At 36.4% G+C, this 16,557-nt stretch overlaps 1 protein-coding gene across 1 annotated transcript in view; it reads left to right on the top strand.

The window, feature by feature from the left end:
- Positions 1–16,557, top strand: part of LOC104258444 (uncharacterized) — a 65,836-nt gene that overhangs the window by 13,487 nt on the left and 35,792 nt on the right. The window contains exons 9-12 of the mRNA XM_059818209.1: positions 5,288–5,484; positions 7,791–7,855; positions 10,918–11,024; positions 14,287–14,398. Of these exons, the coding sequence (XP_059674192.1) occupies positions 5,288–5,484; positions 7,791–7,855; positions 10,918–11,024; positions 14,287–14,398 (481 nt within the window). The remainder of the gene's footprint in view (positions 1–5,287; positions 5,485–7,790; positions 7,856–10,917; positions 11,025–14,286; positions 14,399–16,557) is intronic.

Here is a 16,557-nt window from a genome sequence, read left to right as displayed (position 1 = left end):
TAAACTAATGCTGATCAGTAGAGTAATCATTTTGAGGAGGTGATAAACACTGACATTTTGCCCTAAGCCAGGAGTGTACAATGGTTGAGACTGCATAATCCTCTGGCCTGGGATGACCAAAAGGGTAAGTCAATAGTTGCAGTCTCTTAAGGGCTGGATCCAGATTGCTGATTGGGACTCACATGCTGGATTCTGTTCAAGTCCCAAATTAAGCAATGTGGAATGCCTTTTTCTCTGCAGCACCATCTATTCCAGGCAGCTGAAAACACCAGGCAGCCTGTCTGATTGGCCTGAAATTGTCTAGGCATTAAGAGTTTACATACGATGCGTACTCTGAAATGCCCTAGTCAGACGAGATAAGTGATGCAATCAATAAATTTTGCCTAAATCGGAGCTGGAGCAGAAGTTAGGAAGCATGTTGGTACCTACATGTAAAGAGATGCATATACCTTACCCATAAGTTTGTGCTGACACATGTTAGCAGTTTTGAATTGGTTGAAAAAACACAGCCAGAAATGGTAGCAGTTTCTACTTTTTGCTTGATAGCATTGCAGTTAAAATACATGCCCAGGGAGTTGAGAAGATTGCCTTAGAGCTCTCCTCAGTGTGATGTTCATGGCATCACATCCCAGGAAACTGCATTAGCTGCAAAGTTAAAAGTTCATACCACAGCCTAGTTGGACCCTGGTTCGCTTCCATGTCACATGCATTGCTGTGGCTTTTTTTTGTTCTTTGTTTCCTTTCTTGCAGCATCTTCCCCTGCAAGTAAATTTACTACACTAACTGTCCCATCTTTTGTCACCAGTAATTTCCTTAGTCTAACGGTAGTGGCCAGAATGAGATACTTGAGGGGTTTGGCACCTTATGAGGGAAGAAATACCTATTTTATCTCGGACAATGTCTTTCTCCCTGAGCCAAACAGGACCCAGTGCTGATCATGGATTTTATTTTTTTTGTAATGCAAATGGTGTAAGATACGCGGCAAAACAAGAAGGAAGGCTGTCTTCATAGCTGCGTAGAGGTTGAATGAATAGTGCATTGTCCAAGAGTAGACAGAGAGGAGGTTTCTACTTAGTTCATGTAACCACCTGTGACATGCCCATAAACTGTAACCTTTCTGAGAGCCAAAACTGAAGAAAAAACAGCATTTTACATGGAAAAAATTAATCCAAGAGTAAGTCGTTGGCAGGCAGAGAACTGACAGGGGTCTCAATTTTAGGGTCCTGATTCCTATTGGAGTAGGACAGCAGCTATAGGTGGTTGATGAGAAGGTGGCTTCAGCAGCAAAACCGGTTTTGGAACTTTGTTAACCTTGTGCTGTAGTCAGTGAGGACCTGCTTTAACTGTTAACTCCTCACCTGACCTCAACTTGGAGGGGGTTTCTGAGGTTTAATCTTAGCTTGGATTTATTCAGTGCTCTGGTTTATTAAGGCATATAATTTATTTAATTGTTATATACCAAGCATGCAACCTGAAACAGACATTTTGGATAAAAGAATGGTAGTTGTCATCACCTTTCACAAACTGATGTATATTGCTTCTGTATTTTAATTCTGAGTTAAAAGAACTGCTCAAAATGTTTTAAAAGTAGTACTTTCATATTTCTCTCTAGTATTGTATTTTATTAATTACAAAATCATATAATAGAATTAATTTTAGTAGTTTCCTTTCAGGATTGTTTACATTGCTTGATATTGCCCCATCCTACTAGGGGATTTTTGTCACTAAACTGATGCAATTCTTTTATTATTGAAGGGTGCCACTTTTGATGCCATGACTGTAGTTGCTGCTGAAGTTCAAGTTCATAATTCTGTGTTTTAACTCCCCTGCTACGCTGTACAAAATTACAACTCGGCTGTGGGTTGTGGCCAGCATAAAGTTGGCGTGTTGCAGGGTGGATGTCATATAGTCTGTAGTCATTCAGCAAAACCTACCAGTGAATCGGACAGAGTTACTTCTTTCAGTGGAAGCGCTGATCAGGGTGATGGTGTGATCATAGTACCTGTGGTATGTGCTAGAATACCCCATCCAGGTAGCTATTGCTGTTAGTGAGCTCTAACACTAGATTTAAGTAGCTGTCACTTGACTGAATCATGCCATAGGGGGTGACTTAGCCCAGTTTGTTTCAAAGCTGAAAATACCTCGTAGCAGATGCCAGTATAGCATGTATGTATTTTCTCAGTTATCCAGTTACAATACAGATGGAATCCGGGGACTTCTTGCTCAATTCATTGCATATCTATGTTTTGGATTGTTGAAAAGCGAGGGAAGCTTTCAGGGCTGACGTGGCCTGGGAGAACACATATCTTCTGCAACTAACTGAGCATTCAGGAAAGTTCATGGGTGGCGTTGGACCTTGAGAAGGAAATATCCCTCACGCTTACCTCAGACGAAGGGAAAACGTCTTCCTTGATACCTTCACTAACTGTTGAAACAGAGTAACAATGAAAGAGATGACCAAAGAGTAAGTCACAGATTGTAGTGTTCTTTTCATTGACTTTCTGGTTTGTGGATTTCAGAATGGTTTAAATACAGCTAAAAATTCCTATCATGCTGGGACATTCTAGTGTCCTGTGTCAGCATGCCTTTCCTAGGAAGACTTTTGTTTTTTCCCTTTGTGTTTGTTTTTGGGTTTTGGTTTTTTTTTCGGAGGGGGTGGTGGTGTTTGTGTTTCTTTTGGTTTTTGCTTGGTGTTGTGTGTGTGTGTGTGTGTTAGAATGTCTTCTCTCCTTCATACAATTTTCTTACAAGCTTTGGGTCAACACTTTGCTGCAAGTGGTAAGAGCTGAGTGTCTTTTTTTATATAGCAAATATGTCTCAATCTTAGAGACAGTTTAGAGTCTGTTCCAGAAAGTACATTTGTACCTATATGATCTCCTTCCAGCTACTCTGACAGCATAAAAAATTCCGCCATAAAGATCCTCTGACTTTGATGGCCCTAAGACAACAGGAAAATCAGAGTCTGTCCTTTTTGCATACTAAGGGACCTGAATGATAGCGTTGTTTATACTGATACTGTTGTCTTCCATGATTGGTCTGCTTCTAATGACTTAAGTGTTTGCCAGATGTTAACCATTTTAGGGGTGACATTTCTCTCTTCCCCTCACTATATTGTTGTTGGTTTTTGGTTTTAATGGTTTGGATCTTTTGAGAGCGGAGCTTGGGCAAACAAGTTTAATCGATGTTACTCAATGGTTCAGAGTAGAAAGCTGAGTGTCTACACTTTACCTCTTCTTCCTTCAAAACAAAGATCACTGGGGGAGTAGGTGCAGGAATGTGTCATAAGAGTTGCATGTGCTGATGACTTAAATCAAATTGGGCTGCAGCAAGGATACCAGTTGTCACTGCAGGGGGATATACTTCACTGGGTAATCTGTCTTCTTGGAATTGGTTTCACTTTTGGGTGATTCAAGTAAGCTGCATTGAGCCTGCTAGCAAGGCACTTGGTGCTCTTGCCTTAAGACAAGACGGATAGATGGTAGGGTCAAAGCACACAAGCACGGCACGAAGAGGGTAAAAGCTCCTTAATTCTAGCCTTGTTCAGTCACTGATCCTGCTGTGTAACACTGGCAAATCATGATGCTTCCTGTATGTGTCTCCTTACCTGTAAAATTGGGATAATTACGTATGTTAGTCTGTTACCGTACATTAATGTTCAAGACCAAGAATTGAGAGGGGTTTTTTTATGTCACACTTTAAAACGTTGAATGTTACATACTTCATTTCAAAGACCAGTCTAATGAAGTATAATTTTTACTGATCTGTCATGGGCTTTTCTAGGTGTCCTCCCTCTCAGTATTAAAGTTGCTGATCTCTGGTAACAGAGCTTGTCTCTTAATCCTTTTTTTTAATAACGGGGTTATGTTTGAAGCTTCCTGAAGATAAGGAATCTGTTCAAACTCCCATGAACTTTTAGAAATGTCACTTAAGAGTTCACTGGTTTCTTTGCTTACTTCCTTCAAAACTTTGTGGATTTATGTTATACAAACTATGTTCATCTAACCTTTGCTGATAACCAATTTGTTTGTATGTTCAGCACGTTGTTCCCACTAGCACCCAAAAATAATTAATTTCAGGGATGGACTGATTTTAAGTATGTACAAAGGATCTGAGGGTCATTGATTTTAATGAGAATGGTGATATTCACCACCTTTCATTATTAGGACCTTTTTAGAACAGTTTTGCTTTTGTGAGCAGCTGTATCTTCTTAACTCCTCGTTTTCTGTTCTTTTTGTGTCTCTGGGACACTTTATTTGCAGAAATTTCTAAATTCCTGTGAGAGAGGGGTGAGCCAGGTAGCATTTTTAGAAGATTATTAGGGCTCTATTTTAATTTTCAGGTACTCTTAATTTATTTTCTTATTTTAAGTCATTACTTTTGCACAAATTCTCTGTAAGTAAAATAAACGCTTTTTAGCTGGGAAAGCAGATATGTACATCTCGTCCACATAACCCTGAAAATTCTGCCCTGCTACTGTAATGACCAGCATGTGCATCTTACTATGAGTTATTTGATCACTTTCTGTATATTAGTCTTACGAGAATGTGTGAGGAGGAGTATTTTCATTTACAAACATGTCTATAATTCTCTGTTTTACTGCTTTTCTTTTTGCTATGCCTCATAATTTTCTGTTCATTCTGTCTTTTATTATTGTTCTGGGCTGAAGATCTTAACTTTAATATACCTTTCTGTTTTCTGATTATAACTTCTCTTGTATAATTTATTATTAACATGTGAAATTGTCCTTAATAGGTGTGATTATTCCTGTTTCCTACTTCCCTTCATCTCTGAGGCTTCCAGCACAGTCTATTATTCTTCCTGCTTTGACTGCTTTTTTAATCCAGAGTGCAGGATGTATTTACACGTCTTCACCTTCATGCTGTGTGTGGTGCTGTAGCCAAACTAGCAATCATGTTTTTTCTTCTGAATTTACGTCTTTAATCATAGTCCTCTAATTATTTCAGCTTCTTTCTACTTTAACCATTTCTGTAAGTGTCCTTCTCTGTTCCCTTCCCCACTTCCATCTGTTTACTGTTGGTATCTCTTGTTGTATCTGCACTCCTTTGCCAGGCAATAAAATGTATCCTCTTATTGTTTTGGTTGAGCAGTTTGTCCAATGCTTTTTCTTGTGTATGTTTCTGTAGAAACAACCAGATATATTCTAACTCTTGGTCATTTTTATTTAATTAGTCATTACCATAAAATTCTGGTATGTCATTACTCATTTTTTTTCTTTTTGCTTCCCCTTTGTATTTATAGGGTTTTTTCAATGTTTTTCATATTCTAGGCACAACATAGGCTTTCCAATTGTAGAATGTTCCTCTGAAGGAGACTTCATTCTTTCCAAACCACCAGACACAGGGGGACTAATTTCTTTCGGAACTGTAGCTGAACAGTTAGTGTATGAATTGGGCAATCCTCAGCGCTATCTTTTACCAGATGTCACGTGTGACTTTTCTGAAGTTTCCATCACTGAAATTCCAGGTTAGTTCACTTACATGTTAAGAGATCTGTGACAATGAACTGGGTTATCAAACTAAAGCAGTTACTTTAATTTCCATGTTTTCTCTGCACATGTCTTGCTAAGTCAGTTCCTTAGAGTGTGATACTGTATTAAATTTTCAAGGACTTTTGCTAGAAATCCCTTTAGAAATTTTAACTATACTCTTACTTATCTTGCTGGCTGACTAATTTAAGTCTTTGATCACTACTCCTTTTGCTTTACTTTTTAATGCACACCTTGCACCTACCAAGTTTTTAAACTATGTATTCTGTGTGAGCAACGTTGAGACAGCTCCGCTATGATTTCAGTGGGTTTTCTAAACTGCAGCTCAGTTTCTTTGCTCAAAAAAAGGCATGTTTTGTACACGTTTTCTCATATGGCATTTGAAATGTTAGTAACAATGGAAAGTTGTGCCTTTCAAAGCACTACTTGGTAATGGTGTTTTTTCTTAGACATTTAGTTGGATCATCTTAAGTGGTAGAAGTGTGCTTAGCTGCAGGATTTCCACCAGAGAACCTCTGTTCAAAAAAGTTGATTTGCTCTCCTTGAAACTCTCAACAGCCAGTAGGCTAAAGATGGATATATATTGTATGTTCTGGATTTAGCTTTAAAAGCAAAACAAACAAAAAAACACAGGCTTAACAGATTTGAAGATCTGTAGGTTGGATAAGGCAGCTTGAAAAAAATGTTTAGCTACAGTAATTTGAAGTTTGTTTTTACTGCATCTGTATTGTATATCCTTTGTCATTCTAATGGTACTTATTTGTGACAGTATGCCAAGTGTCTTTATAAAACTTTAGAACAATTGAAATATCAAATTAAAAACTTACTGTGATAAAACTCAAAACACTGTAGCATGAAAAATATTTTGCTTCAATAATAAAAGTACTGTAAAATTGTACAGTGAACCTTCTGCTCATGCAACATAACCAAATGGCAGTCTGATAAGGCCAGCTTGCTGCTTTTAGCCACTAGTCTTTTTTTTTCCAAAAGAAAAAAAAAAAAACACACCCTAACCTTGCTATGAACTTTTAGCTTGTAAATGACCTGATATGACATGGTTGAACTTAAAATGAACTTTCACATGAACTTTCAGTTAGCCCTCTTAGAAATATAACAGATGGAAAATGGGCAGATTTCTTAAATATTTTTAGTTTGAAGTACTTTGACATGTACACCAGTAAAAACAGGCAAGCTATCTATTTTTGCTGTTTACATCGGCGATTTTATTGTCCTGTTGGATTACTTGACGTGTTTGAACTGAGAGGTGCTTCTGTTTTCTTTTTGTCAATGGATGCTATGCACTTTGTTTTGCAGGGTTTTTTCTTGGTATTACTCCTTCACTTTTAACATGAAACTCTTCCAGATCTTTACCCTGACTGTAGGGATATTGTTCTGTATTGAGAGAGTTAAATTAACCTTATGTCAATCTTGCAGAGAGAGTGATGATGTTGTTTGAGTGATGTGTAAAATTTCTGCTAGTCACATTCACTTTTTCAGATATGTTATGATTTGATCTCTTCAGAGTATTTGTGTAAAGCTTTGAGCTGCTTCCTAAATATGCAAATGCAGGTTAGGTACAGGTGAGCTACAGTATAATCCTGTCTCTGACATGAGGTGCTGATCCTGCACTGCTAATTTTCAAGGAATCACACCTATTGATTTTCTCGAGTTGAACCTTGAACCTGATGCTATGACAGTAATTTTCTCCAGTTTCTCTTTGGCATTCATATTCCTAATACTGAACATGGTAGTTGCCCTGGAACATACATTCAGACTGTTCTGTTTCTGTTATTGACAAGAAAGCTGAAGTTAAGTTATCCCTTCACTTACTGAGCTATCAGCAAATAAGCTCTCACTGGTTTCTCATCTTTTTTTGTTTTGTTTTTTTACCGAGTGAAGGACTGCAGTCCACTCCAGCCAACTACAGTAAATTGTATGCTCTGTGTGTGTGTGTGCGCGCAATAACTGGCTGTTAAGTGTAAAGTAACTATTGGGTCTGAAGTCCTAAGACTCCTTTCTGTGTTAAGTATTTTTTAAGTACATGAATAAACATTTCAAGTGCTCTATTAAAAGGCTTATTGAAGTCATAAATTCAGTCACCAATTTGCTGTTTGTGTTTCTAAGGCAGGGAGGACTGTTTTGTGAAAGGTTCTCTCTTCTGTGGCAGTACAGCTATCAGTGATACGCTTTTTAATTAAGTGCATTTGATTAATATGTATCACAAAAGAATGTCCTTGAAGTTATATTGAAGAAGCTTAAATATTGGGTTTTTTAACCACTATAGGTTTTGATGGTGGGGCAGTGAAAGTTCATGGAGCAAAAGGATCGCCTCCTTCAACATTTTATAAGGTATTACCTCTTTCTGTGGAGTGTAAGGTATTTTTGATTTACACAATTTTATATTTTGGAGAAGATACTAAGTATTTTCTGCCAAAAATGTTTCCACTTTAAAATCATCATCCTCCCTGTCCCAAGAGTAAAAGAAGGAAGGGAAAAAGAAGAAAATATAAACCTTAATCGATGCATAAAAACATGTTGATTTGTGTCACAGGCTTATCCACAAACCTCCAGAGAAGGCTGGGATGGTTCTTTTATAGTAATAATAATAATTTTTAAAACATCTTAGCCCACTAACACCTTTATACTTGTTGATTTTTATACTGGTGTGTTAATTTTGTTCTATTTCATTGTGAAATTTGTCTGCCAAGTAGTTTTCAAAAGGTAAGTAATGAGTAACTACATCTGGTAAGAGAGCAACTAAGAATGAGACTGATAGTCTCCTGAAATATTCTGTTGAAAGAAACCCGCACTTCCAGTAAAACTGTGGAGTTTTATGTTTGTTACTGTAGTCTTCTAGTGGTCTCCATTCCCTGAATGGATGCTAAGGTAATACAGTTCTGGTGAAGTACCAGTAGGGCTGGATCCTTTTCTTGTTTAAACTAGTGGCAAAACTGACTTTTACAGAAGCAAGGTTGAGATCAGAAATTAACTGCTTAGCACAGCCATATCAAAAGTGAGTCAACCTAAGGAGGGAATTGTGCTAATATTTCTGTTTAAATAATATAATGTATGTCTGAGCATATTTTTTCTTTGAAACTTTTTACTGCATTTTAAAAATATTTTTGACACTTCTAAAACCAGTTTTATTTAAGTTAGAGTTTCAGCTTTTAAAAGACACAGTATTTCAAAGGTAAATAATGACATGACCAAAGCAGGTTTGGTTTTGATGAGCTGTAAAGTCAGCATAGGAGATCTCTCTAAAGGCTCCATAATTGAAGTATACTGACAAAGCATTTTTAGAATCAAGTAGTATACCACAGGTCACTTTTCTCATGCCCTTATTTAGTTTTTCACTTCTGTCAGCTTTCTAGTAATCACGTTTGTATCAGCTTTATGAAAAAGGGGTTTGAGATTTTAAAAGTATTTTGGGAGTGTAATCGGAACATGAATTTTTCTGAACTTTCACCTAATATAATGAAGCATTGATTTTATATTTTATTTTTTTTAATTTTTTTGGTAGGCAGCCTACAACTTCAGTACAATATTGTCTTGTCAGCTTTTTGCATCTCCTCAGAATTTTAATTATTAGTTCAAGAGTTCTAGTTAAGTAACTCTAGAACAACAAATTTCCCTTCTCTGAGTGGTCTGTGTCTGCATTATCTGCATCTGGGAATAACTGTGTCTTTTTAATCTGAAAATACTTTTTTGTTGTGTTTGAAACAACAACAAAAAAGTCTTAAAACATAAGTTATAAGCACATTTCTAAAAGATGTTTAGTTTTAAAAATCAGCTTACAATGTAATTGTATAACTGACGGACAAGTCAATTTAGAAGTAATTCCTAAAAATGGCATAGAGTGAAGAGTACACTTTTGTAAAAAACATCAAATTCCATCAATCAAATGCTAATGCTCTTATTCCTGTAGTAAATAGTGGAATTTGATATGGGCAAATACAGAAGGCAGTGAATGTACGAAGCAGGAAATACTTTTTCTTCCTTTGTCCGAGCGTGCAGTTTGAAGCAGAATGTGTTTTGCTGCTTCTCAGCAGCTTTCAGCGACTGTTCTGTTCAGCAGCCTTGTCCTTCTGCAGTTTTTGTTCTTTACTTTACATTTCGATACTTCTGTATATCTAAAGGAAATAACTGAGATTTGAGATTTTCAGTTGATGAGCCATGAAATGGAATAAACAAAACAGAATGACCGTTTGTTTTTTACATAGGAGTAAAATAGAAATAAGTTTTAATTTATTTCTTATTTATTTATTATTATTTCTTAAGTAGGACAGTTGAAATATATGTGTTTAGGAATATTTTTTAATATATCTTATGTTTTGTACATTAAACAGTGTAATGATACTCTAAAATACGTAAGTTAGACTTCCTGTGAAATATTTCTATTTTTTGAAACTGTTTAATTGGCTGTCAGTGATAAATGGACATATGCTTTTCACACCTGTTTTGGAAGTAGTTTTTAGGAAACAAACTTGTATGTTCAACTTGGCTAGGAAGTGACTGAATGGACATAAGCTAGAAATACTTTAAGGGTGTGTTACATCTTTCTGTAACTTTGAATATAGAGGAAAATTATTTAATTGCTGCATTAAAGGTGAAGTGGAATTAGTAAAACAATGATAACAGAAAGTGAGATATAAGGTAAACTTCAGGGAAGATCATGAGAAATACATTACCTGTGGAATAGCTTCTCAAAAGAAATAGCTGAAACACGTTTTTTTGGGACATTTAAAAGTAGGCTGGGTAAAGTGAAAATATACTGTAGGAAAAACATTTCTGGTTGTAGTTATGCTAAATGTCTTATCAGGTTCTTCAATTTCTGGTTTTGTTTTTCTGTTAGGTAACAAATGTTGAAAATGCTCATCACGCTTAGTTTAGATATATCTACTAAAGCTTTTCTACCATTTATGGCCATGCATTATGGTCATTACTTTCACTGTATTAGAGCTCTGTTAAATAGCTGTAGCACTCTTAAGTCTAGTAAAATGCTTATTAGTTAAATGTTTGCATAGCATGTTCTTTTGTGCATGCATGTGTGTGTATATGATATTTTTCCACATTTACTGTAATACTTCTGGGAAACTTATGTCTAATCTATTTCACTGTGATTAGATGATTCAGCTTTTCAACATTAGAATATGTCCTATGTACCAAAATAGATAAGTGCAGGAGAATTTAAGGATGACAATGAGAAGTGATTCAGAGTTCCACAGTTTTGCAGATTTTAATCTTCCTCCAACAGAATTTTGAATTTTAAATAATGGAGTAAATTTTTGTGATAATGATGATGGTTTCTTGCTATTCTGCTTCTGCTTCATGTGTGGATAATGATTGTCAGAGAACATTTATAACACATCAGTACTGAATCCCATGTAATTTCATAATCTCTTTATCGTTAGGTAAATGCCACTTACCTTGATGGCTTCAGAGCTACTGCTGTCTGTCCAGTGGGAGGTCCAAAGGCAGTACAAAAAGGAAAACGCACTGCAGAAAGTATTCTGCAACGGTTAGTATTTCAGTCTTGGAAGGGGTTTTGGCTTTTTTCGTTTCAGAGATGATGAAAATAGAACTGTGACATACAATGGCAACCATATTAACCTTATAAGAACCCTGGAAGACTATAGTCTTCCAACTGGGAGGACATTTCAAGACTTAAGTAGCCTGTTTATGAAACATGTTTTCAACATATAACTACACTTCAGCTACATTTGACAGAGTGAGAAAGGTCTCAAATATTGTTGAAAATAGATGCCTGGATAGTGGAGAAAAACCCAAATTAATGAGGGAAAAGCTGTGATTTAGATTAAAATTTATTAGGTGCCAGAGAGAAACCCATGTGAAACTAGTTCTTCTTATCAAAACTTACCAGAACTACTACTTATCAAAAATCTTAGGGCTATGAAATGTAGACAGTTTACCAAGTTTGTGTGTTAAACAAAATTATCTTAGTACCTTGTAAAATGTGACTAATGATTTTGTTTACTAGAACAATTTTACAATTTTAAGACAGACTGAGAAACCTTTAGTCATATTGTCATGCCGGTATATTTGGGCGAGGAGGGATTCCTCTTAAATATAATTCCATATCCTCACGAAAGTCTCTGAGCATTTACTCCAATAGCCCCAGTCTTTCTAGTTATGAGATCTATCTCTGTGCCATACTTTATATACAACTTCCCCCCCATCCTATTATAGACCCATGCAGCAATTACAGCAGGATAGACACCTGCCAGAAATGCAAGGTTTACTGTGGACTTAGAGTGACTTATTGCTCATGTGCCCATGTACAGCACTGTGATGAAGCAGGAGCTGTGTGACTTCCCTCAAGAGACATAGTAGATGAGAGTGGGCTGAGGCAGGATGCGTAATTAAGCTACGGAATCCCTTTCTTCAGAGTGGTACGAATGCTAGAAGTATACATGTCCAGGGGCTACTGAGAAAATAAGTAAAGAAAAAAACCCTTCAAGAGCTGTTAAATACAAAGACTCAGGGACTCAAAAGTCCTCGAAAAGCAATCTTTTTGGAAGCTAGGTGATTATTTTGGAAAAAAAAATAGAATGGTATATTTTCCCTTTCATGTTTGCTCTTGGACATTATTTCAGACCAGACTATATGAATCTTCTGTCTGATTAAAACAGCTTGTGGTGCTGCTGCCTCTGGGACCACTAGAAAATTAATTCAGCCTGCTTACTGTGCTGTCCTGAGTAATCATCAGAAGAGGGCTGATGTGAGATAGCCAAAGGATGGTTAACTGGCTTGATAAGTAGTCTCTAGCCCATGAGGCATGCCTGGAGTAGCTGTGGCTTGTTCTGTGTCTTAAAAATCACAATATACAGTATTGCCGATCAATATGTTCTCCATCTCAAACGCAGTCTTAAACAGCTTGATGTGTGGAATTGCTTAGTCAGCACGTTCAAAAGATTTTTGTACGTCAACCTAGATACAGAATAAGAGTTAAGCTATTCTGATCACTGTCAGAGAATCCTCTACCAGCAACTACATCTCTTTAGGAAGCTCTGACTTCAGTCTTTCCACCAATTCCTGTTGCAAGAGAATGTCGTAAGGACATGATCTTTCAGGTAGCCAGCTTCCAGTCTGTTCTAGATTAAATTCTGCCCGGTAGTCTAATGGCAACAAGTAGAGAATAAGGTGCACAAATTTAAGGTGCTTCAATTGTACAGGTCAAATTAGTTGGCAGCCTAAGACATTAGGCAGTTTTGGCAGCTTGTAATATGACTTCTTCCACTACTTTCTTGCATGCTTCTCCTTTATTTGTTTATTCATTTTTGAAAACAGAAGAGATTTGGAGTAGTCTTTGGTGTCCTTTTATTTTTGATGGTTCTCTGTTGCATTACCAAGACACATGAAAGGCCTAAAAATTACCCATAGATTGTATTTTGAACTCTAGTATATCTAACTGTAATGTCTGTAGATAAATAACTTAAAATAAATTGTTACAGATGCGGTTTGCAAATTTAGATACCTTAAATCAAGTATCTGTCTTTCTGTGGTCATCAAAATAAAGATGGCCTCATTTGTGGTACATGGACCACCTTCGTCTCTTTACAACAGTTAGAAAATTACATTTTTGTATTTAAGTCGTGTACACTGCTTCATTTTTCAATAATCATGATATATTAGCAGTATCTTCAAAATGTTCCACTGATGCAAAATACTTTTCTCATCCTAACATAATTCCAATGTTTCAGCTGATAAAATCTTTTATACAGCTAGAAGGGTACCAGACCAAAATTACTGGGAAACCTGTTTAGGTGCTTCAGAATTTAACTTTTTTTTCCAATATGCAACATGTTAATAAGTTGGACTATTTTTAATGGTTGGATTCTTTTAAAACTTGGTTCTAACTTTTTTTACTGTGTTTTTTTTTATTTTGTACTTCACATGGTTATTTTTTTTAAAGCTATAGTGGCCATTTTCAGTTTTAGTGCTTGAGAGTTTGGCTGTTTTCCAAGAGTTGTTGCAAACAGTCTATTTAATCCAAATTCAATATTTGTCAAAAACCGGTATTAATTCCTGTTTCTCTTAAAACAGTGTGTGTTTTCATGGTGTATAAAAAGAAGGTAATGTTCATCCTCATTATTAGTTGTTACGAGACAAACTTGGCACACTTGACACAATGTGCTTTTGCTGGCAATGTCCTTACAGAAAGAGTTTGAGGAATTTCAGTGCCAGACTGGAAAGACACGATTAATGAAGAAATGTTGTCTTTAAAAACTTTGTCTACTTTTTGGCATTTGAGCTGTATGTTCATTAATCCCAGATAAAGACCTTTAAGGTTTTGATAAAAGCTCCTTCTTCAGTTTGATTTTTTTTTTTTTTTTCTTCCCTTCATTGGTGCCTGTGATGTAATGAGGTAGTTTCACATATTTATTGGTAGTTCATAATGCCTTATATCAGAAACAGAGTTAAGAGCTGAATTATCAGTATGAAACCCAGGAAGGCTGCATATACTGTAATTACATTTCAAGCTGTCTTTGTTTTAAAGAAATCCATTCATTTGTCTTTGCCTGTCATCTTTCAAATAATTTGAGTAAACAAAGGCTCAATTTGAAACCTAGGGATGAATTCAGAGCCATAGGTTCCTTGTCAGTAATCGCTCAATTTGTAGTATACAGATATATTTGTTTAGTGTAAAGTATTCATAGTCCAGTTTACATGACAGAGCTAACTCCTGTGGATGACACAGGGCTACTTCAGATAATCATTTTGAGGCAGTTTACTAATAAAAAAAAAATCATTTGTTGCAGGACTCGTCTTATTTTCAGTCAGCTTGGGTATGAAGATTACAGTGCAGTTAACATACAGGTTTTAGGGTCTGAAGATACATATGGACCTCATGCTAGAAGGAGTATAGATGGTGTAAGTATTCAGTGGAGTGTTCTTAAACTTTTACTGACCTCTTTTAATCTCTCCATATTGTTATCTTTTCCATAACTTTAAAGGAAGTCACTATCATCTTGGGAATTTCACCCCATCATCTTGCAAAGAATTCAGTGTCACTACTTAGTGTACAAAATTAACACTGACAAGGTTTTTGCAGTATTGGGTCTTCCAGAAGCACTGATATGAAATCTTACAAAAATGTTGTTGTAGTCTATTCTAATGTTGTTCGTCTAAAGAAATATCTTCTTATAAAAGTTCTTATGATGTAGACTTAAATTGTGTTAGATGTAACTCTAAACGACCACATTATAAAGATTGCAGACTCTAAAACTTTAAAACTGACTGTGAGTACTATTTGTGAAGCAGTCTTGAATTTTATAATTCTGCATTGTATTTGGTGACTTAATAAATTTGTATGTAAGAATATGAACGATGGCTGTAACCACTGCAGCTGTGATATCCATGGTCTGTTTTCCTAATCTAGGATATGAAAGTCCTTTTTAAAGGAACAAGACTGTAAATCTTGTCTTCACTTACATGCACTTTAAATATTTAGACAGTTTAGTTTTGTTCCAGAACAGTAGCATCTAATTCTTCTTTGTCAGTGGCAGTCTTGCAAAACTTTTAAGGTACACGTGGGAAAACTCAGTTCTGAGTTTGGTCTTAGGGGTTTCAACACTTAAAATAGCCAACAATTTGTATGTATAGGAAACACGAACATGATGTGGAGAAAGGCAGCAAACTTCTTATTATAGAAATCAAGTAGTCTTAGAAATTGGGCAAGTTATATCTGCAGCTATTCATTTTAGGGCTTGACCTTCAATTTCATTCTGCCCAGCAGCAGGAGTTGCTGCCTGAGGAACCAGCTTTATAATGTGGTCTTTTTCCTTTTAGGACCATAAACCCTGCAATGTTAAGTGTGTTACTGAGATTGCAGAATCAAAATTTTGAAACATAGGAACAGATGTTCCAGATGTTGAACTTGTCTGTGTTCTGTTCGTACCAGCTCCTAATGATGATGCATTGTAATACATTCTTTAATTAAATTGTTACATAGAAAGTTTTCTGTCTTGTTGTATAGAGTGCATAATGATTTGAAAAAGAGCAGTTTCTCCTTCCTTATTGTTCAGTTTGCCTTGTTTACGGTACATTAAATAAATTTTCCAAAGGAAGTTGAATATTTGTAGTATTTTCTGTATTGCCAGCCTCAACTCCCAGGTCTTATGAAAAGTAAGTAGAACGTTATCTCCATTGTATGTGCTTCCCATACATGCCTGAAATAGGATGTGAGAGCTGAAGCTGAAATACAGGAAATCACTCTATTGCCTCCCCCCTTCACCCGGTTCCTCCAACAGTTTAGAAGAAACTAACCAGAGGAGTTTTCATCTGGAAAGCAGCCATAGTAGCTTGAGAAAAAGGGTGGGGTGTGGGGTTTGCTTTTCCATTTAAAATACAAAGTCATAGAATCCTGAGGAAAACATCTGCCCTTTGGGGCTGCAGGTAGGAATAATGTAGTCTCTTAAATGCTCTTTCCTACCACATCTTTCCATACAAAATTAGGCATGCTTATTTGGGTTGCAAATAACAGTGCCGAAAACCAGAGCCCTGTTAGGCAGTGTATTAACACATAAGGAAAACAGTTCCTGCTTTAAAGATTCTATCATCTATATTTAAAGAGGAGAAGCAAATATGTGTAATGAATACCAAGTCAGGATAAGTTGAACAATATTTGGAGCTCAGTGTAGATGGTGTGGCTGGACTAATTCTCACATGGGTCTGTCAAAGTGTATGCAAAGGTTTGCCTTTGCAACTGTGAAATCACTGTATATCCCAGGCTTACGTAGGCCTGTATACTGTAGTCTGAGCTGCTGTGTGGAGTATTGACTGTTCGTGACAACACAAAGTATCCTTGAGAAATCAAGAAATGCTTGCCTACTTTCCTTTCTCAGTCTTTCCCACCTGTTTATGTGGTTGTTGCTTGCCACTCTGATAGCTTACTTTGACAGCAGCAGCCCAGCATGAGCAGGAAAGGGACCTGAATCGGCACTGAGTAACCCTAGTGGCATTTAATTTTTAGTATATCTTGCTCTGTGGTTTTCTTTTGAGGAGGAAGAGCGGTTATGACAGTGTCACAG

The sequence above is a fragment of the Gavia stellata genome, chromosome 5 (genome assembly GCF_030936135.1).
Source record: "Gavia stellata isolate bGavSte3 chromosome 5, bGavSte3.hap2, whole genome shotgun sequence".
Classification (NCBI taxonomy): domain Eukaryota; kingdom Metazoa; phylum Chordata; class Aves; order Gaviiformes; family Gaviidae; genus Gavia; species Gavia stellata.
This window is presented reverse-complemented; position numbering and strand designations above follow the sequence as displayed.